Source organism: Antechinus flavipes, chromosome 3 (genome assembly GCF_016432865.1).
Source record: "Antechinus flavipes isolate AdamAnt ecotype Samford, QLD, Australia chromosome 3, AdamAnt_v2, whole genome shotgun sequence".
Taxonomy (NCBI): domain Eukaryota; kingdom Metazoa; phylum Chordata; class Mammalia; order Dasyuromorphia; family Dasyuridae; genus Antechinus; species Antechinus flavipes.
In genome coordinates this window covers 521316177-521338545 of record NC_067400.1, presented here as the reverse complement: position 1 = coordinate 521338545, position 22369 = coordinate 521316177, and the positions used below count along the sequence as shown (strand labels likewise).

Genomic DNA, 22369 nt, shown 5'->3' with positions numbered 1-22369 from the left:
TGTCCATCATTTATCAATTGAAACTCAGTTAGCTCTCTTTGTCTAAGAAATCCACTTCCATCAGAATACATCCTCATACAATATCGTTGTCGAAATGTATAATGATCTCCCAGTTCTGCTCATTTCATTTAGCATCAGTTCATGTAGGTCTCGCCAGTCCTCTCTGTATTCATCCTGCTGGTCATTTCTTAACAGAATAATAATAGAATGTTTGATTTTTAAATTGCTATTAATTCCTTCTTTTACAAAAACATGTTTAAATGTAGCAAGACAAATCTCTTTAATAATTTCTCCTGAAAATCAATTTTTAAAATTAAGCACAAGTTAATTTATAAATTAAAGCTCATATTTATTTGAGAATTATTAGCATATTTATATTTTGGGATGAAAATATTTTTCTGTTATGGATAAGTGGCTAAATTTAGACAGAAGAGTTTATAAAAATAGTAAGGACAATATGGCAGTCTTCACTACCAGGCTGTAACAAATCTAAATTGAAAAATAAAAAAGAAAATGTTGAATCATTTTTACAATATGGATTTATTTCTAATATTGATGATGAACTGGAAAAATCTCTTTGCTTAATTTGTAATGAAGTTCTGGCTTCACAGAGCATGAAACCAGCGGAACATGGCTTCTAAAACCAAGCATGCAACATACTGCGATAAACCAAAAGAATAAAATTAAACCTTTTAAAATTTTCAAATAAACACTGTTTTGAGAAATTTGTTACTGCTAACAAAAAATATTTATTTTGCATCTTACAGAACTTATTTAACTGCAAAAACTAAAAAGCCCTATAAAATAGGAGAAGATAACTTATTACTTGCTATTAAAATCTCAGAAATAGTTTATGGAAAAAAGTATGGGGATGAAATTTGTAAAATTCCCTTATCAAATGATACTGTTTCCAAAAGATTTTTTGAAATTAGTAATGATCACTTCTAGCCATTTATTACCAGAATTAAGGACATCCCAAAGTTTGCAATTCAGTTATATGAAACTGATATTTCTTTCATGGCATAGTTGTTACTTTATGTAAGATATAACTATGAAGGAAATGTACACGAGAAATCATTGTTTTTTCGCTTTTGGAAAGGCACACGAGAGGAAAAAATATGTATCTTGGAGTTGATGAATTTTTCACAAATGATCATCTATAGTAGAAAAACTGGATCAGAATCTGTACAGATACAGCAATGATGGGCAAGAATGCTAGATTTTCAAGCAAAAATTAAAGCTGGTGGCAACGAATATATTAATTTTAATCATTGCATGATCCATCACAAGGTACTTGTAGCCAAAAATAAATAAATAAAAATCACTAGATATTAGAATCATTAATTTAATTAAAAGCCATGCCCTTAACAGTTTTCAAATCTTTGCAAAACTTAGCTTAATTACTGCATGTAGCTTAATTACTACATGCAGAGGTAAAGTGGGTCTTAAGAGGGCAAGGTTTAAATATATTATTGAAATATGAAAATGAAACTGTTATATTTTTGACTAGTGCCTTTCAAAACAGTTATTTATTGGGTACTTTCAAAAAATTCAATGATTTAAGCATGGTGATTCAAGGGGGAAAATGTAACATTTTTGTTAAAAGATAAAATCAAAATTTTACTAAAAAAGTTAATGTATAAAATAGAGTGGAAAAGTTTTTTGAAATCATCTACAGATGATTTTATAATTGAAAATAACTTCCCACCCAAAGAAAGAACACTGGGAGATGAATATAAACTACTTGCATTTTTGTTTTTCTTCCCGGATTATTTATACCTTCTGAATTCAAGTCTCCCTGTGCAACAAGAAAACTGTTCGGTTCTGCACACGTATATTGTATCCAGGATATACTGTAACCTATTCAACATGTAAAGGATTGCTTGCTATCTGGGGGAGGGGATGGAGGGAGAGAGGGGAAAAATCGGAACAGAAGTGAATGCAAGGGATAATGTTGTAAAAAATTACCCTGGCATGAGTTCTATCAATAAAAAGTTATTAAAAAAAAAAAAAAGAAAATAACTTCCCCAAAGATTTAATCGTAAGAATTATAATTGATCACCTGAAGTGCCTGGAGACAGTTTCAGAAGAACTTCCCTTCAAATTTTGACTTAAAAAACCTAAGTTGGGGGCCCCATACCAGTAAAGCAGGAATGAGCAAAGGGACTAGTGGTGGCTTCCAGACTTCTCAGAGAAGAGACACCAAAGGAGTTGGAAGGTCAGCAAAAAAGATTTATGGCAACAGGGTGGGAGTCCAGCACACAATCCCAACATGCCCTAGCCTCAACCCCAGCAAAGTAGGACTCTATTTCTTTATTACACTAGATCTGACAGCTACAATAAGGTGCTTGTGATCAGATTACTAGAAGGATCTCTGAAAATAGCTGCACAAAATTCCTGAAGTTTGGAAGAGTGCATCTTTTTACCCATACTTTAACAAAGTATTAAAAGCCAAAAAGGCTGGGAAAGTGAAAAGACAACAGAAAAAATTTCTGAGCATAGAAAGTTACTCTGATGACAAGGAATATCTGTGAAGATGATAACAAAGTCAAAGCTTCAACATCCAAAACTTCCAGGAAAAATAAGAATTGACCTCAGGATATGGAAGAACACAAAAAGAATTTTGAAAATCTAGAGGAAAAATTAGGAAAAGAATTAATAGTAGTACAAAAGAAAATACAAAAAGTTAGTAAGAAAAATGTCTCAAAAAGCAAAATAAGCCAAATGAGAAAGGAGATACAAAAGCTCATTGAGAAAAAGAATTCCTTAAAAATTAGAATTAAGCAAATCAAAGTTAATGACTTTATGAAAAATCAAGATGCAATAAAGCAAAATCAAAAGAAAAAGGGAAAAAAAGAAAAATTGGGGGGGGGGATGTTAAATATCTCATTGGAAAAACAAGTGACCTGGAAAATAGATCCAGGAGAGATAATTTTAAAAGTATTTGTCTGCCTGAAAGTCATGTTCAAAAAAACAGCCCAGACATTATCTTGCAAGAAACTATCAAGGAAAAGTGTACTGATATTCTAGAATCAGAGAGTAAAATAGAAACTGAAAGAATCTACCAATCACCTCCTGAAAGAGATCCCAAGATGAAAACTCCCAGAATTATAGCTAAATTCCAGAACTTCCAGGTCAAAAAGAATATATTTGCATATATATTGCATTCCGAAAGAAACAATTCAAGTATACGAGTCACAGTCAGGATAACACAAGATGTAGCAGTTTTCACATTAAAGGACTGGAGGACTAGGAATGTGATATTCTGGAGAGCAACTGTGTATAATACTTCAGGGGGAAACGTGGACAATCAATAAAAGAGAGAATTTCCAAGCATTCAAAGACCAGAGCTGAAAGGAAAATAAGATTTTCAAATACAGGACTCTGAACAAGCATAAGGAAACAATCAAGGAATAATCAAGATATCACAAGAGATGTAATAAGATTTATCTATTTACATTTCTACATGGAAGAATGATATTTGTAACTCTTAGAACTTTCTCATTTTTATGGCACTTGGGAGTATATATAGAGGGCACAGGTGTGAATTGAATATGAATGAATAATATCTAAAAATATAAAATTAAGGGATGAGAGTGTAATGGGACAAAGAGAAAAGGAGAAGTGAAATGGTGTAAATTATCGGCCATAAAAGAAGAAAAAGCTTTTAGAGGGGAAGGGAAGAAATGGAGGGGAAGAGGAGTAAATCTTACTCTCATCAAAATTGGCTCAAAGAGGAAATAATGTATACATTCAGTGTGGATATAGAAATCTATCTTACCCTGCAGGAAAATAAGAGGGGAATAGAATACAGGAAGGAGGGAAAGTAATAAAAGGACATATGGGGTCGGGGGGAGCGGTCAGTAGCAAAACACTTTTGAGGAGCGACAAGGTAAAAGAAGAGAATAAAGGAGGGAAATAGCAATAGTAACTGTAAAAAGAATTTTGGTGCAAGTTTCTCTGATGAGGTCTCATTTCTCAAAGGAAACTAAGTCACATTTATAAAATGAGCCATGCTTCAATTGATAAATTATCAAAAGATATGATCTATGACCAAAGGGCTATAGATTCATGCATATCCTTTGACTTAACAATACTATTTAGCATGAATACCAAGAGATTTTTTCCAAAAGGAAAAGGACTTTTATATACAAAAAAAAAAAAAAAAATAGCTTTCTTCATAGGGCAAAAAATTGGAAATTGAGAGGATGCCCATCAATTGGAGAGTAGCTGAATAAATTATTCTATGGGAAATAAGCAGGATGCTCTCAGAAAAAACAACCTGGAAAGTCCTCCACGAACTCAAGCAAAGTGAAATGCAGTGTATACAAAGTAATAGCAATGTTCTGGGATGCCTAGCTGTAAATGACTGCTATTCTCAGCAGTACAATGATCGATGACTACTCAGAAGGACTTACATGATAAAAAAAAATCCTATTTATACCCAGAGAAGGAACTGATTGTGTCTGAACACAAGATTGAACCATACTTCCTCACTCTTTCTCAATTTTTATTTTTTTTTCATTAGGGTGAGAGAACCGTTTTCTTTCACAGAATGATTTTTATGGAAATGTTTTGCATAACTTCACATGGGATTTCTTGATTGTGGGTGGGGATATGGGAGAGAATCTAGAACTCAAAAATTTTAAAACATAAAAATATTTTAAAATGAAACCAGGAAAAATATTTAAATAAAAAACTAAGTTGGGTTCATAAACTGTACTTCATTGACATAAAAACATCAGTCATGTCATTAAATGTCCAAGAACTGGCCAAGTGACACCTCTTTAAAACTTGAGTTTCCTAAAAGAAAAGTCATTAAATGAATTTTGGGTTAGAAGTAGGACATTATTTCCAACAATTTCTGAAATGGTTCTAAATGTCATCTTGTACTATATACAGCATTCTCAGAATTGATGATTATATATATTCAAAAAATCAAAATATCAATCAATTCTAAAAACACTGTAGCAGCAAATATTTTGCCAAGATTTAATTTTTTATGTAAAAATAGACAAGCCCATCCGTCTCATTAGATGCAAATTTATTTTCATCTTTAATGGCAAAATTAATTTTAAAATTAATTTTTGGTATACATTTATCATCAGTAAATTTTTTTTTAAGTTTGTACTTTGATTTTTTTAAATAACTTTTTATTGATAGAACTCATGCCAGGGTAATTTTTTACATTATCCATTGCATTCACTTCTGTTCAAATTTTTCTCCTCCCTCCCTCCACCCCCTCCCCCAGATGGCAAGTAATCCTTTACATGTTGAATAGGTTACAGTATATCCTGGATACAAAATATGTGTGCAGAACCGAACAGTTTTCTTGTTATCATCAGTAAATGTTAAATTTGTATACCTATTTTATATATCTGGGGTTATGTAAAAAAATTTTTGGCCCAAAAAGGGCAAAGTGGAAATTTTAATAAGCTTTGTCTTAGATGACAGCAACAAGGTTGGGAAGCTAAAGTTATGAAATGTGACCCAAAGTAATAAAAGTCTTAAAAAGAAAAATAATTTGTAGATAGTGGAAAACATAACTTGTTTTCTGTTTAGAGAATCAAAGGGAAGATGGCCTTAAGGAGAGTGGGTTGCAAAGAATGTAGTATCCCCAATTTCTTTCTGAAATAACAGTAGATGAAAAGAATATTGGTTGAACTTAAGGACATATTAATTGGTAAATGAATGAGGGAAAGAAAGAATTAAGCACTTAACATGTCCCAATATGCTAAGTGCCAGAGAGAAAAACATGGTCCTTCCCCTCAAAGTGCTTATATTCTTAACAGGGAAAGACAACACATAAGGAAAGAGTGGCCAAAGGAAGGAAAGTGAAGTGATATGAAGTCATAGGGGAATGGATTGACATTCCCTTTCCTGGAATAATTATAGAGTTGATTTGCGTTTTGTAGAACTGAATTGGGAGAATGATGGTAAGGAGGCTGGCAAGATGGGGATATTAGTCCAAGAGTGACCATTAGTTTGTAGATAATAGTGCAGAAGTTCCAAGGAGCACAATGGACAAGATTGGAGAGGAATTAGGGAAAGAGGAGTGATGGTTCTGTAGGGGCAAGCTGGGCACAAGGCTCCTATTTATTGCCTGTTGAGGCTTGCAAATATTGGGAGTGGAGAGCCAATATAATAGGAGGTAAATTATTGTGGCATGATTCTTCAGCATAAGTGAAATGACAAAGATTTGCAGGTCCTTTTCAGACAGAATTTAAAACAGATGGGTCCCAACATTTTCTGAGTCACAAGATTTCTGTGTTTTAAAATGCATAAAATGGAATACAATTACAAAAAAAAAAGTTTATTGGTTTTGTCAATTTTAGGTATCAGTTTTAAAGTTACATACCCCAAATAAGCTCCCCTCAGAAAATTCCCTTCTCAAGGTGCAGTATTATCTTCCTAGCTCTAGATCCCATAGAGTCCATATACAGAAGGCATCACAAGTCTTTCTATTCCTGGGGTATAGGGGAAGTGGGTATTCCCACAGGCTTTCTTCCCTCTGACATAAAAGGCACTTTGGCCCAGAAGTGTTTTTTGAACCATAACAGAGCTATCTTCTGACTCGTAATAGGAAAATTAAGAGGACTGAAACCCTCCTAAGATTGTCACCTGCTGAAGGCTGAGAATGAAGGAATTACAATGAGACAGGGGCCCAGTTGATGCAGATGTTTGCTGAGAATGGTTAGAACTGCTAGGCATCGCTAAGTAAAAAGGTCTTTGTTCATTTGTGTCCAACTCTGTGGCCCCATCTACTGTTCTATCAAGCTGCAAAAAATAAGCAGTTTTTTTTCTGCTGGGTATTGTAACCTTCCATTAGCCCATAAGAGGGTCCTGCTCCCATCACTTATAAACAGCTCACAAGGGCTGAATTAATGCAAAGTTTATGCTTCCCACAGACTTCCTAGTGTATTTGGTAGGCAACTTCATTTTTTGAGCATTGACTGAGAAACTACCAGGTCTAACTAGCCTGTTGAATACCCTCAGGCTATTATGTTCCTCCCTTCCAAAGTTCATTTTTGTCCTATTTGGGACCAAACAATTATCATTTTATCCTAGATGTTTTGTCCTTTGGCAACAAAACTTCTTGGGGGAAAAAAAATAGCCCTTCATCAGGAACATGCTAGATACATCTGATCTTTATAATCAATATTATTAATAGTGATAAATAAGAAACAAATAGTACCCATTACCTGGCTAGGAAACCTTGTATAGTAGGAAACAAGGCTCTTAAAACCAGAATGCTTTGGGTCTAGTCCAAAATCTGCCACAAAGAACTTAGTGTTCAGCGTCACTCTAGACTTCAGTTACCTATCTTGTAAAAATGAAGATGTTAGACCACAAAATTCCTGAGGCATATTCCATTTTTTTTTAAAGAAAAAAAGCTTAGATATGCATTTTTAAAATGTGTGAACTCCTTTCACTTACGAAAATTAGAGGCAATAGTAAAGAATGCCATTATTTAGATGGATTCTCACTCTGCTCATGAGATGACGGTGCTCCTCTCACAACTCAGGAGACTATTTTGAGAGCTGCTGCCCAAACAATCTCATCACCAATCTGTTTAAGAGTCTTTCTGCACTTAGCAAGGTTGGTCCTTGGCAGACAGACATAAGTCCTTCACTACATCTACAACCTTTCCAGTGTGATAGGATCTGCCAAAGTCTGTGCTTCATTAGGAGAATTTGAGAAGTCATCACCTCCATACTACAAAGAGAACATTAATGCAAGAATGTCAATGACCATATTATTACTTACATTTATATAATATTTCATAATTCTCAAAGTGCTACTCCTCTTAACTTGTTAAAGTGGGCAACATTAGTGTGAGTCTCTCCATTTTATAGAAGAGGCAGCTAAGTCTGTCTCAAGTGAACTTTCAGTATTATACTTCAAAGAATCAGGATCTCTCCTAATTATTATTGTTTAAACCAGGTCAGCAGATTGGGGTCCTATGATCAAGTTTAGAAAAGTTTACAAGGGACTGAAACAAAGAGGGAATTTTGACATTTTTCTTTTGTATTCTTCTCATTTAGTTGGCAGCAAATAACGTAGTTTAAGAAAAATCTGCAACGCAATTATACAAGTCTACTTCTATTTCAAAATCCCTACACCAGAACCCTTAAAAAGGATTGATTCATGTCGTATTTAATTGATATTTATTTCAGGACGTGCCATGTCAAAAAATAAAAATAAAAAAAAACAACAACAAAAAAAAACAAACTTGCTTTTAACAACAATATTGCATTATAAAAGCACTTTCCACCCCAATTTGCTTTTTTTTGTTTTTTGTTTTGTTTTTTAATCATAAGCTATTGGTATGAAGACTTAATGCTAGTCCTGAAACCACAGTTGATGGACTCTTCCATTTAGTTCCAAAATCCAAGTGCTTGAGACATACTTTCTGGTGATAAGGAAGTCTGGGGAGGAAAGGAAATGAGTGGAATTATCCCAGTTTGTTAGTTTTGAAGGGTAAAGGACAGAGGGGGATGATATTTCATTGAAATTTCACCTTTATTATATTACGTTAAGTAATGTTTACAACAGATTCTGGAATGGCCATCCTGCACTATAACTCCGCAATTCTTTCTGCAAACAATGTATTTACAAACGTGTTTATTGACTTACACAGCAATCTCACAATAACTAGTAAAGGATAAAAGGGTGCACTCCTAGTGTATTGTTTGCAGTGTTTTTTCCAGGGATGGGGTGGGGGGGACAAATGATGGTTTGAGGGTAGGGAGGCGCTACATATTGCCACACTGACCAAGTTCTAAACAGATTCCTTGACACAACAGCCAAAAAGATAGGAAGTAAATTTTTTTTTAAAGGAACAAAGGCAAGGAAATAAATATCATTAAAGAAAAAAATGTTAATTGTATAATTGTTGTAGCTTAGTTAAATATAAAACTAAATTCCTGGTTAATTAACCAAACTATACAGATCTAATGGAAAAAACCAAACCGACTTGGAAGACCCAACATAAAAAGGCCAGAAATTAATGGCATAAGCCTGCATAATCTTGCATTTCACTTCTCTCTCCTTGTCCACAAAGGCTTTGAGGGCTTACAAATAAATTGCTACCCTCTCCAATTTGACCTCAAATGTCCTGAGCAAAGTATGTGCTATTCTTCTGAGGGTTTTTATCTTTTTGTCCACAATCTTTTCAGCCAGTTATAACAGGGCCAAATATGAAATCCTTCCATTCTTTCTTTGGGGAGTTATACTTACACAGTGCCTTGTCTGTACTTCATTAAAGACAGAGAAAGAAGGGGAAAAGACCTGTTACTTTTTAAGTTTCTCAATAATGTAATACCTCCCACACTTCACAAGTCTTAAAACCTTGATGGGGGAGTGTCCTTAAAATCTTTCCAATTTTACCATGAGGAGTAGGTACAATTATTTTTTTAAAATGCAACATGGATGGGAACATCTAGTTGTTTGCTTCTTGCAATGTTTGGGTAAGCACATATGAGGGGAATCATTTTTCCTGGTCAGAGAGACTGTCAGTCACTATCAAGCTGACCCATTAAAAATAATCATTCTCTAAGCCTATCCCCATCAGAACACTGTCCTTTTCATAATGCCAGTTGGCTTTGTCTCAAGGGAATTCTATGAGTGAGCTAGAAGAAGGTTCATGTTATCAATCTTTGCCCAAGGACAGCGGCTTGGGTTATCCCTAATGCTGAAGGCTGACTCAGATACACCAAATCTGCCTGCCTTGACTGCTAATGGGCTACTTCTAATTTGCTTTGTGAGGCAGAGTAAAGGCAGGGGCAGGGTGATTTGGGGTGATAGTGGGGGAGAGAGGATAAAGATCAGGTAGAGAGGTGAGTGCTATTCTGAACATATTGCTCCTTAACCAAGTCAAACTCAGACCTTTGAGATTTCCATAATTTCAAAGTGCACTATCATAACATATTTAAAAAAAGGAACAAATGTTAAGAAAATGTACCTAGTTTTTAAAGTTATCACTGGAATATGCTGGAATATTTTGGCTTTTTAATATAAATAATGAAGACACTGACATATTGTGTGTATGTTTGTGTGTGTGCGTGCGCGCACGTGTGCGCTTGTGAAGCTAATAGATCATCTCCACGAGACAGCCAGCAATGATGAATTGCAATACGTTATTACTGAAGGGGGAAGGTTCAAGCCAATATTCACACTGCAGTCAATGAAGAATAAGGGGGCAAAAGCAGTGAGGTTCTGGGGGAAGGATTCAAGAAGCCACATGGTATTAGCAGGAACAGCCTCCTTCATTAACTGGTGGCTCCTGAGGCTTTTCCAGTTTTATGTCAATCACTGAAAGAAAAACAAGTTAAGGAACAACAAATGGGAAGGTAGCATTCTACACCTGCAGTGATAAAGCCACGTCCTACCCTCATAGCTAACACATGGCAGCTGGGATGGAAGGCAGAGATCAAAAACAAAATCCTTTCCTGGGACCTAAAAGGACCTGGATGGACATTCCTCTTGTCTTGGGCCTGTTCAAACACCTTTAAGCATGAGCCACATACAAGAAAGACTGCCCGGTAGCAGTGAGGGTAGCTATACTAAGGGTTTTCACTTCTATAGCACTTTACAAGTTTTACAAATAATTTGTGGGAGGTGATGGAAATGTGTACCATCACTCTCACTATATAGAAACAAAAGCTTACTGCTAAAGTCAATAGGTAGGCTCAAAATCAGTCAGTCAGTCTAATAGCTGGGATACAAGTCCCATCCCTCTGGATCTTCCAGTCCATCCTTTTAAATAGCCTATGATACTATTGTAACAGTAAGACACTGATCCCTGCATTCAAAGAACTAACAATTTTGTATTTCTTATACATGTACAGAGTAAACACAAATGCCTAATGGGAGTACAAAGTGACAAAAGAACAGATTAAGGGCACATGGAATTTAAAACACTAAGGTTAGTAAGGGAGGGAGTCTAGCTACCAGGCAATGCCAAGAGAACCCTCTTCTTGAGATGTAAACATGTTACCTCAGTATGGTTCAGAACTTTCCACATAGCTATGTCTACTAAGCAGGTATCTCTATAATTATAAACTGTCCATTTAAATACAAGTCTTGAAGCATGGGCTGGTTGGTGACAGCTTTGGCACAAGTGCATGCATGGCACATGCCCACAGAAGGACGGACACACACACACACACACACACACACACACACACACACACACACACACAAAACATCCCTTTAACTAACCAGGCTTATACCCTTATGGAATAAACGCCATTAAAATCTCATCCTGTCTCTGATAGCAGAGAATACAAAGGAAGCTTGTTCCATTATTCTATGCCAGCAAGATACAAGAAGCTGAAAGGGAAGAAGGAATAGAGAAAGGACTGTGCAAGCCCTGCTGGAGCCACACTAGGCAGGAACTGTGTGATGGGGGAATGTGCCAGGATTAAGCAGAACTTGGGGCCTCACATGAAAGGTGGTACCATCTACCCTCCCCCCAAGTAGATGGTACCACCTTTTGTGCGAGGCCCCAAGTTCTCTGAAATAAATACTCTCTGAAGTCACAGTGATGGGAACATGAAGGATACTGTCTTCTCTGCTTTTGTCCTGTGTGCTCTCCATCCCAGGCAAGGCTGCTGCCACACGTCGGAAAAGCTGGGAAGGAAGAAAAGGGAACAAAGTTTTAAATGACAAAGGACTTAGCAAACACCATCAGCACAAACCAAGACAGAAACTTGGTCTCTATCTGGAAACTCTATTAAAAGCATGAGTTTAGCACTCTCTCTCTTCTGTCTCTGTCTCTGCGTAGATGTTTATTTTGTCTGAAATCCATCATTCCTAGCACTCATCTGGTGGATCTGGATTCCTGCTGGATTCCTTTAGAGCCTCCCTTCTTAAACTATGGTTCATAATCCCATATGGAGGTCTTGCAACTGAATGTAGGGGTTGGTAAATCATGATTTATTATCAGTAAATGTTTGATTTGTATACCTCTATTATATGCCTATATATGTGGGATCATGTAAAAATTTCTTGAGTAAATAGGGTTTGTGAATGGAGAAAATTTAAGAAGCCCTGCTTTAGAACAATGGTGTCAAAATAAAAAACAATTTTAAAAATCCAGATTCCCCTAGTTTTTGTACTCTCCCTCCCTACCAAATTATCTTCTTTATATTTTATGTGATATGTGTATATATAAAATGGTGTCTCTCCTGAAAAAAATTAGCTCATACTTCAGTTTCTATATATATATATATAAAATGGAAGAATTGGACTGGATAGTCTTAAGGTCCTTTCTAATTTACTATGATCCTTTAGTGCAAAGTGTACCTCATTTTTGTCATTTTATCCCAACTGCACACCTGGCACATAATAGTAGCCAATTAATAAGAGCTTGCTGATTTCTTTTCTTTTTCTTTTTTTTAATTTTTATTTAATAATTACTTTATATTGACAGAATCCATGCCAGGGTAATTTTTTTTTTTTACAACATTATCCTTTGCACTCATTTCTGTTCCAATTTTTTTTTTCCCCTCCCTCCCTCCACCCCCTCCCCTAGATGGCAAGCAGTCCTTTATATGTTTGATATGTTGCAGTATATCCTAGATACAATATATGTTTGCAGAACCACACAGTTCTCTTGTTGTATAGGGAGAATTGGATTCAGAAGGTATAAATAACCCAGGAAGAAAAACAAAAATGCAGATAGTTCACATTCGTTTCCCAGTGTTCTTTCTTTGGGTGTAGCTGCTTTTGTCCGTCATTTATCAATTGAAACTCAGTTAGGTCTCTTTGTCAAAGATGATTTCTTTACTTTTTCAAAGAAACTTGTTTAAGAGTTACTACAAATACTTTTTCTGCCTCCTACCTCACCTCATCCTGTGAATTTTGATTACCTCATAAACTTATTGCCTGATTGTGTATAAATTCTAATTTACTCATCATCTTTCATTCCCAAGAATGTTCTTGTACTTAATCCACTAACTGTCCCTAAATACTTGTAAGAATCACTAATGGCAGGGTTGTAACACATTTTCTCTAAGAGCACAATTTATTGCACACATTACCCAATAAATATTGATGGTGATTAGAAAGTTCCCTTCAGAAAGACAAGCATATAAGCTTTTTAAAAACCCGAATCGGTACTGATTTTAACAATCACCCCTCCAAAGGTACTTGTGATACTTAAATTCTCAGCTATTTATAGAAAGAGATGGTATTACTTGTTAATTACTATTGCGAAGGTTAGCGCCTCATAGATAAGACTTTACTATAGTTAACTGATCAAATCTACAAATCTATGGCAACCTTCAGGTTAAAAAAAAAGTTTAATTGAAGGTCTTGGTTACAAAATAATCAAGAGGTTTAGAAGCTAGATTCAAATAAATGTTCAGTAAGGCATATTCACTATCTTCAAAAAGCAGGAGGAGGAGAATTAGATTGACTTATTCAGCTTAACCTCAGAAGAGGAGCCATTGTTTCCTGAAAGGTGATGAAATACAGATTATAGCTAAAGGTAAAGAGACTTCTTAAAAATTAGAGCTATTCATCCTACAACAGTGTGCAATAAGTTCTATGTCACTGAGACTCTGTGTCTGGGTGAAGGTGGGATTGATGGGATTGGGAATTCATGCTTTGTTTAAGTAATCTTGAAGGTGATATCAAACTTGCAAGTTTAAGAGACATTAAGTGACTTGCCCAGGGTCACAAAGCTAGTACATGTCTGAGGCAGGATTTGAACTTAAATCCTCGATTCCAAGTCCAGCTCTCCATCCAATGTGCCATCTAGTTTAGCTGCCTCTAGATAAAAACTAAGTATTGCCTTGTTCCCTCTTATCTAGTCAAATCACCTTAGTAACAAAGGCAAACTTCACTGGCCTACACATGCCACTATTTCTACATGCAGTTTTCCTATTAATGCTGCCAGTGCTTTAATATATTGCAAAAAGATCGGTGAACTACTATATTTGTCACACTAGACAACATGGCAAATTAGTCTTGGAGGCCATGAATTTGCAAAACCTGTTATACTGCCTCAGAAACTCCCTTATGATGAAAAACCCTTATGAATTTTTGGGCTCATAGAAGGTCTTTTAGAAGAAAATTCTGGCAGAATTTAGGCTGTTTGCTTTGGTAATATAATAAGTTCTTTAACTTATTTCTGTAGTACTTGCCTGCTTTTAACAGGATAGTTTAGCTTTCTAAAATGAATGGTAGCCTGGAAGTATAATCATAATTTTCCTTATTATTTCCTGAAAGTTTAAGCTAAAATTAGTGTTTCCTTCCCTGGAAGGAAATATAATGGAGAGCCAGCATGCATTTATTTGTAATTATTGTCACTAAAAAGAAAAAAAAGAAATTTCATTTTGTTTGTTAGATTTTAAAATCAATTATGACTATTCCCATTTTTGTGTCATTTTACAAAGTTTACCAAATGCTTTTAAAAATAACTTGGGGGGGAGAGAAGGGGGCGGAAAATAGAGCCATGATGACAGAGTAAAGGCAGGCACTTGTCCAAATCCTCCTCCAAATCTTTGCAAATACGTTTAAATAATGACTTTAAATAAATATTTCGAGCATCAGAACACACAAAAAGAGAAAACAACACACACCCAATATGGATCTAGAAATCTATCTTACCCTAAAGTGGCAGGGGAAGGGGATAAAAGAAGGGGAAGGTGACAGAACAGAAAACACATTGGGGTACTCAGAAATGAAACACTTTTGAGGGACAGACTGAAAGGAGAGAGGGGAGAAACACAGTTAGAAACAGCAATTTTACCTGATTAAAGTCTCATTTCTCAAATGTATAAGGAATTGAGTCAAATTCATAAAAATTAAGAGCCATTCCCTAACTGATAAATGATCAAAAGATATGAACCATACCCAAAAGGCTATAAAATAATGCTTATTCTTTAAAACCTATCAATAACACTATCAGTATGAATCCCATGGGAGAGATTAAAAAAAAAAAAATAAAGGAAAAGGACCTATATGTAACAAAAATATTTATAGCAGTTGATATGTAATATGTAATGGGATACAACAGCAATCTCATGGGATGATCAGCTGTGGATGATTTTGCTGTACTTAGAAATACAATGATGTAAGACTATTCTAAAGGACTTAAATGATGAAAAATGTTATCCATACCCAGAAAAAGAACTGATTGGATTTGAGTACAGATTGAAGCATACTTTTTTAAAACTTAATTTTTCTTGAAGGTTTTTTTTTTTTTTCTGGGGGGGGGGGAGAAAGAGAGGGAGGAGGACAAGAAATCTTTGTTACCATTCACACTATGACCTTTATGAATAACTTCTTATGTGCCTTCTCAAATTAGGGAAAGTGGGAGGAAAGGAGAGAATCTGGAACTCAAAGTTTTAAAAACAAATGTAAAAATTGGTTTATATATAATTGGAGAAAATAAAAATATTAATAAAAACAAAACAAAATTTGAGAGGGAATTGGATCAAACCAATTCAGAGAACCAAAAAATCTACTTTTAAGAATAAGAGACCATTTATTAACTAGATCTATAATTTCTCTGGTACAGGCAACTCCTAGTGAGGCAATACTCTTCATCACTGCAGATCAGCAATGAGCACTTTATAATCTCAGTTACCAAGTAGAGACTGAGAGGTTAAATGGTTGATTTGCAAAGGCTCAAATCTCATAAGCATTAAGAGACAGAATATGAACTCAGGCTAGCTTTCTATTCATTACCCCTACACAGCTATTCATACAACTTTAAAGTTTACAAAATTCTTTGACAACATTGTCTCATTTGAGCCACACTTCTTTGAAAGAATTATGCTAAATGGTAACATTTCTACAGCCTGTGCTTGATAGGCATAAGGTGACAGAACACAGATTGACTGATCTTAGAAATTAGTGGTTCCAGAGCTTATTAAATTGTGAGTCTTCTTGATTTAAAGCCTGATATTCACATAACTGCCCTTTTTTCATTTAAAAATATTTATGAGGGCAGTTAGGTGGTGCAGTGGATAGAGCACCAGCCTTGAAGTCAGGAGGACCCGAATTCAAATTTGGCCTCAGACAAATAACACTTCCTAACTGTGTGACCCTGGGCAAGACACTTAATCCAAATTGCTTCAGCAAAAGGAAAAAAAAACCACACACACACACACACACACACACACACACATATATATGTATGTATATTATAACATATATATTTATATATAAAATTTATGTTTACATGTAATGGATTTTTAAATAACATGTTTTATATCAATAATTCACACAAACAAAAGCTCTAGGTGAGAAGAGATCCTCAAAAAACTTAAAAGAGTGAAAAGGGTCTTCAGCAATTTTTAAGAGTGTCAAGATGTGGCCCCACCTTATAATTTTAAAGAGAAAACAATGAAGATCTTCAGCTCCCTGGGTAAACATTTGCAAACTTATCCCAGTTAATAAAAAAAAAGTTATACAAGATACAGATATGTGATTTCCAATGCAAGAGGGAACACCCTCTTTAATGAGATTACAGATTCAGATGAACATCTGAATGTGAAGAATCCAATCATCATTAATAGTTTCTCACCAGAAACCTCAATGTACCTTTTCTTCTCATTTTAATCTATCAAGAAGTATTTATTAGGGATCTACTGTGGGCTAGGTGCTGTGGTAGGACACAAGGATAAGAGAAAAAAAGTAAAACAAAAAACGAAAAAAATTATCTTATTTCAACTTTTTAAAAATTGGGAACTTAATAGACATAAATAAGCATTTCTATATATTCCACAGAACTAAAGGAAAGGGCTTATGGAAAAAATTGAGTTTGCTTTTAAAAAGAGTATGTAACAAATTCATCACAAAAAAACTGTTCTAATAGTCTGTGATTTCACCATGCCCTTTTGGACTAATTTCTTTCCATAAATTTCCCCCAAACAATCTTTCTACTGTGCTATAGGTTTTTTCCATTTCTTTTAGGTAGCACTAAGAAATTCCATAACACCAGAGTGGTCTGACAATCAATGAATCCCAGTCATTTCGTTTTGTTTCCCTTCATATATATCTTCTGAATTTATACCAAGATTAGATTTAGCTGATTCCATTTTTCCAATGGCCTAATTTAACATTCTCATTTGATCATGATGTGAATATCAACAGTTAATGTTAATTAGCAGACTAAAAACTTGTAGACTTTTATTATTTGCTGCTCCTTTTTAAAAAAAAAATCACTCCCAGACCAGAGAACTTTAATAATCAGAAAGACCCTTTTCTATTTTTAACCACTTCATGAATTGCTGTGGTTCCCCACATACACTCCAAAAGAGTCACTGAAGTTGACACATTAAGTCACTTGTCTCTCCACATCAAAGTAAACAATAGATAACGTCTATAACTGGACCTTTCCAGCTTCAAAGAACTTGATTGAGTATATTCTACTGGTCATTTCTATGCAAAAATGCTAAGGGAGTGTGCTAGCTGAATCAATTAAAAAGTGAACCAAAAAAAAAGGTTATTGAAAAGATGAACTATAGCAGAAATTTCTGCCTAAAAAGGGTGATTAAAGAAATTGTCCAATACAATAAGAGAAATGAATCAAATTCTACAAGAGTTAAAAGAATACACAACTGGGACCTAGCTTATGCTACTACTAGCTAAAATGTAATCAAAACCAACAAAAATGTACTGAGTACATACTTGGTACAAGATACTGTGATAAGTGATAAAGGAGGTCCTCAAATCCTGAGATGTGTTTTGTGTTCTCTCTTTTTCACTACTTTGTAGTCTCTTTATGGATTTTCTTTGTAGAACATTATGGCTGGGCATGACAACTTAAATGAAAAAATTCAGAGGAAATAATCTATTGCTAAGAGTCAAACCCTACTATCACACCAATGGGAATGGAAAACAAATTTAATTAAGTCCTCACATTTCTAAAGCATATTTTGTCATCATTTACAAAATACTTGCCTCACAACAATCCTCTGAAATGGATGTCTACATGCCTTTCCTCTATTTCTTAACCTCCCACTCTTTAATGTCTTGCAATCTGGTTTTTAACCTCATCACTCAACTAAAATTCTCTCTACAGTTTCCAGTGCTCTCTGGTGCTAAGGTCAATGGTCTTTTGCATTACCTCTCTGGCTTTTACCACATCCTCCTTCTGTAATGCTCTCAGAAAGTTTCTATGACATTGCTATTCCTCAATTTTCCTCTGACAACTCCCATTGTTCCCTTGTTGGATCCCCCTCTTCTTGCTTCTGTAAGATAGGTGTCCTCTAAGAGGAGGCCCAATTCTCCCTCTCTTTCTCTACCACTTCTTTTAGTGAGCTCATCAACTCCTATAGGTTCAATTACTCCTAAAATGTCCCCAATCCTACAAAGTCAATCCTAATTTCTCTCTTGAATTTTAGTCGAACTGAAGCTCTCCACTGGGACATCCCACAGGTATGTCAAACTCCTAACTAAACTCCTTATTAAAACCGTGTTTTTAAAATATTTTGATTATAGTATTTCACTATAATTACTTCCTTTGTAATGCTATTTTATGTATTTAAAAACATTCTAGAAAGTGTCCAGACTTTATCAGACTGCCAAAGGGGTTCATGACACACAAAACAGTTAAGAAAAAAAGTTTGCTTTCCAAAGGAAAATATGAGCAAAATTACAAAACACTTTCCACACAAATAAAGTCAGCTCTAAATAATTGGAAAAATATTAAGTGCTCTTGGGTAGATCGAGCGAATATAATAAAGATGACAATACTCCCTAAACTAATCTATTTATTTAATGCTATAACAGACTCCCCAAAAAAACTAATTTAATGACCTAGAAAAAATAACAACAAAATTCATATGGAAGAATGTCAAGAATTTCAAGGGAATGAATAAAAAAAAAATCAAATGAAAGCAGCCTAGCTGTACCTGATCTAAAACTATATTATAAAGTAGCGGTCACCAAAACCATTTAGTACTTGGTAAGAAATAAATTAGTTCATCGGCAGAATAAGTTAGGTTCACAGGACAAAACAGTCAATAAACTATAGCAATTTAGTGTTTGACAAACCCAAAGATACCAATTTTGGGGATAAGAATTCACTCTTTGACAAAAACTGCTGGGAAAATTGGTAATTAGTATTGCAGAAACTAGGCATTGACCCATACTTAACACTGTACACCAAGATAAGATCAAAATGGGTTTATGTTCTACACATAAACAATGAGATTATAAATAAATTAGAAGAACATAGGATAGTTTATCTCTCAGACCTGTTGGTGGAGGAAGGAATTTTTGACCAAAGAACTAGAGATCATTATTAATCACAAAATAGAAAAATTTGATTATATAAATTCAATTTTAAAAAGCTTTTGTATAAATAAAATTAATTCAGACAAGATTAGAAGGGAAGCAATGAACTGGGAAAACATTTTTATATTCAAAGGTTCTGATAAAGGCCTCATCTCCAAAATATATGGAGAATTGACTATAAGAAATCAAACCATTCTCCAATTGATAAATGGTCAAAGGATAGGAATAGACAATTTTCAAATAATGAAATTGAAACCATTTCTGTTCATATGATGTTATGGGCCAGAAGTTGAAATAAGGTGTTAAGTCAGTGGAACTGATAGAGACAATAGCTATCTAATTTAGCGTGGTTCAGTATGATTGATTTAATCCTACAAGGAGATGTTATGGGGCCAGAACTTGAAACAAGATACTAAGTGGAATTGAGGAGACAATGGTTAAATCTAGTTAAGCACTGATTTAATCCTACAACAAATAATGGTTTCCTAATGATACAATGATTGGTTTGTACTCAGTGTACAGCATATAAACAAGAAGCTCTCAAGGCCAAAAAGACAAGTGCACTAGAAGCTCTTGGAGCTTCAGCCAGGATTCAGTCAGAGAAATTCAGAAGCCGGATAGGCAGCAGGAGCTTAAGCTCTCGGAACCAAGGAGAGAGATAGGCCTCTGAGAAAGCTAACCGGGCCCCAGGAAATGAGACAAGACTTGGAAAGCGACAATAAAGGATTTGGACTTTAACACCTGACTGTACTTATGATGACTGCTGAACTGAAACTAAGGCTGCCTCCAGAGACCCCAAGAACACCTCAACAAGAGAAGATTACATCTTAGAGAAGAATATTATAATATGAAATCATCATTGCACCAAATAATTAATTGATCAGAGAAATGTAACTTAAGATACCCCCGAGATACCACTACACACCTGTCAGATTGGCTAAGATGACAGGAAAAGATAATGACAAATGTTGGAGGGGATGTGGGAAAACTGGGACACTGATGCATTGTTGGTGGAGTTGTGAACAGATCCAACCATTCTGGAGAGTAATTTGGAACTAAGCTCAAAAAGTTATCCAACTGTGCATACCTTTTGATCCAGCAATGTTTCTACTGGGCTTATATCCCAAAGAGATCTTAAAGAAGGGAAAGGGACCCATATGTGTAAAAATGCTTGTGGTGGCTCTTTTTGTAGTGGCTAGAAACTGGAAACTGAATGGATGCTCATCAACTGGAGAATGGATGAGTAAATTGTGGTATATGAATGTTATGGAATATTATTATTCGTAAGAAATGACCAGCAGGATGATTTCAGAAAGGCCTGGAGAGACTTACATGAACTGATGTTAAGTGAAATGAGCAGAATCAGATCATTCTACACTTCAACAAATCTATATGATGATCAATTCTGATGGATGTGGCTCTCTTCAATAATGAAAGGATCCAAATCAGTTCCAACTGATCAGTAATGTACAGAACTAGCTACACCCAGAGAGAGAACTATGGGAAATGAGTGTAGATCACAACATTGCATTTACACTCTTTGTTGTTTTTTTGCATTTTTGTTTTTCTTTCCAGGTTATTTTTACCTTCTTTCTAAATCCAATCTTTTTTTGTGCAACAAGCTAACTGTATCAATATGTATACATATATTGTATTTAACAAATACTTTAACATGTTTAACACATATGGGACTGCCTACCATTTAGGGGAGGGGTGGAGGGAAGGAGGGGAAAAATTGGAACAGAAGTTTTTGCAACGGTCAATGTTAAAAAATTACCCCGTGCATATGTTTTGTCAATAAAAAAGCTATAAAAAAAACAAAAAAGCAAACAAACAAAAAAAAAACCCACACACTTGCTTTTAAGATGAAATACAAGGGGCAGATAGGTAGCATAATGGATAAAACACTACCCCTTAAGTCAGGAAGATCTGAGTTCAAATCTGGTTTCAGTCACTTAACACTTCCTACCTATGTGACCCTGGGCAAGTCACTTAACCCCAATTGCCTCAGTTAAAAAAAAAAAGATGAAATACAAACTCTATTTTAAGTCTTCCACTTCCATGCCTTTAAAACAGTCTCCAAAAACTGAAAATGTATCCTCCTTTTCTCACCTCTATCTGACAGAACACCAGCTTTCTTTCTAATCTCAATTCAGGTATCACCTCCTCCTTGGGCCTTTCGAAATCTTGCAAGATATCAGCAGCTTCCTAATTACTTTGTCTACACTTCTCTGTATACCTGGCTCTACTACCATCTCTCCCCTAAATCTATCCTCATGGAAGCTCTTTTAGTGCAAGGAAGATTTGTTCTTTGCCTTTCTGTCCTCAAAAACTGCAGCACAATGTTATATATATGTAGTAGGTACTTCATTTCAATTTATATAATTAAACTATATTTTAATAAAAATCAGAGGGCAAGGATACATATCCCTATTTCACAGCCTGAGAATTTGAGGCTGAAGGTTAAAAGGTCTTGCCAGGAACCTCTTAACTGTCAATATTAGAAAAGAGATTTCTGATTCCAAGGCCAAAGTGCTTTACTCCAATATCCCACTGGGTTGGTAAATTACGTCTGGTGGGAGGAGTAATTTTTAAAAGTTTGCCAATATTTTACTGAGTGCCATTATATGTAAAGATGAATACATGCTACAAAGCTTGGTACCCCATCAGGTTCAGATCTTTGCCTGCAGATTGTGTGCATGTACCCTATTGTCTTTGAGCAGACAGACACAAAGATGTGCAAATGACAGAGAAACCCAATCTAAGGCTAATGACAAAACAAATCTACTTATTGGATCAGGTTCTAATTTTAGATAAGTGATTGAAAGAGGGGAGAAATCAAAGAAAAAAAGTCTCAACAAATTCATCACAACTGATCAGCAAGTTCCTGTCATTTTAACATTTCTTCAGGCCCTCTACGTTGATTAATGTTGTACCATGACAATTGTGTCCTGTACATGAAAATACAGTTCAATTCTAGAAGTTTATTTTTGGAAATCTTAAGGCTTCTGTGATTGTTTCTATTTTCAATCAATTCACAATTATTTATTAAAGAGCTTACATTTTAATGGGGGAGACGTGTATATAAAAAGGTACATAGATGCTCTGG

General features: G+C 35.1%; 1 protein-coding gene across 7 annotated transcripts in view; it reads right to left on the bottom strand.

Annotated features, from left to right (window-relative positions):
* Nucleotides 1-8151: 8151 nt before the first annotated feature.
* Nucleotides 8152-22369, bottom strand: part of RAB6A (RAB6A, member RAS oncogene family) — a 114022-nt gene continuing 99804 nt past the window's right edge. For all 7 annotated transcript variants that reach the window (XM_051987146.1, XM_051987141.1, XM_051987140.1 and 4 more), the window contains exons 7-8: nt 11568-11634; nt 8152-10314 (exon numbers count right to left, since the gene is read on the bottom strand). In XM_051987146.1, the coding sequence (XP_051843106.1) occupies nt 10250-10314; nt 11568-11634 (132 nt within the window). In that variant the 3' untranslated portion in view covers nt 8152-10249. The remainder of the gene's footprint in view (nt 10315-11567; nt 11635-22369) is intronic.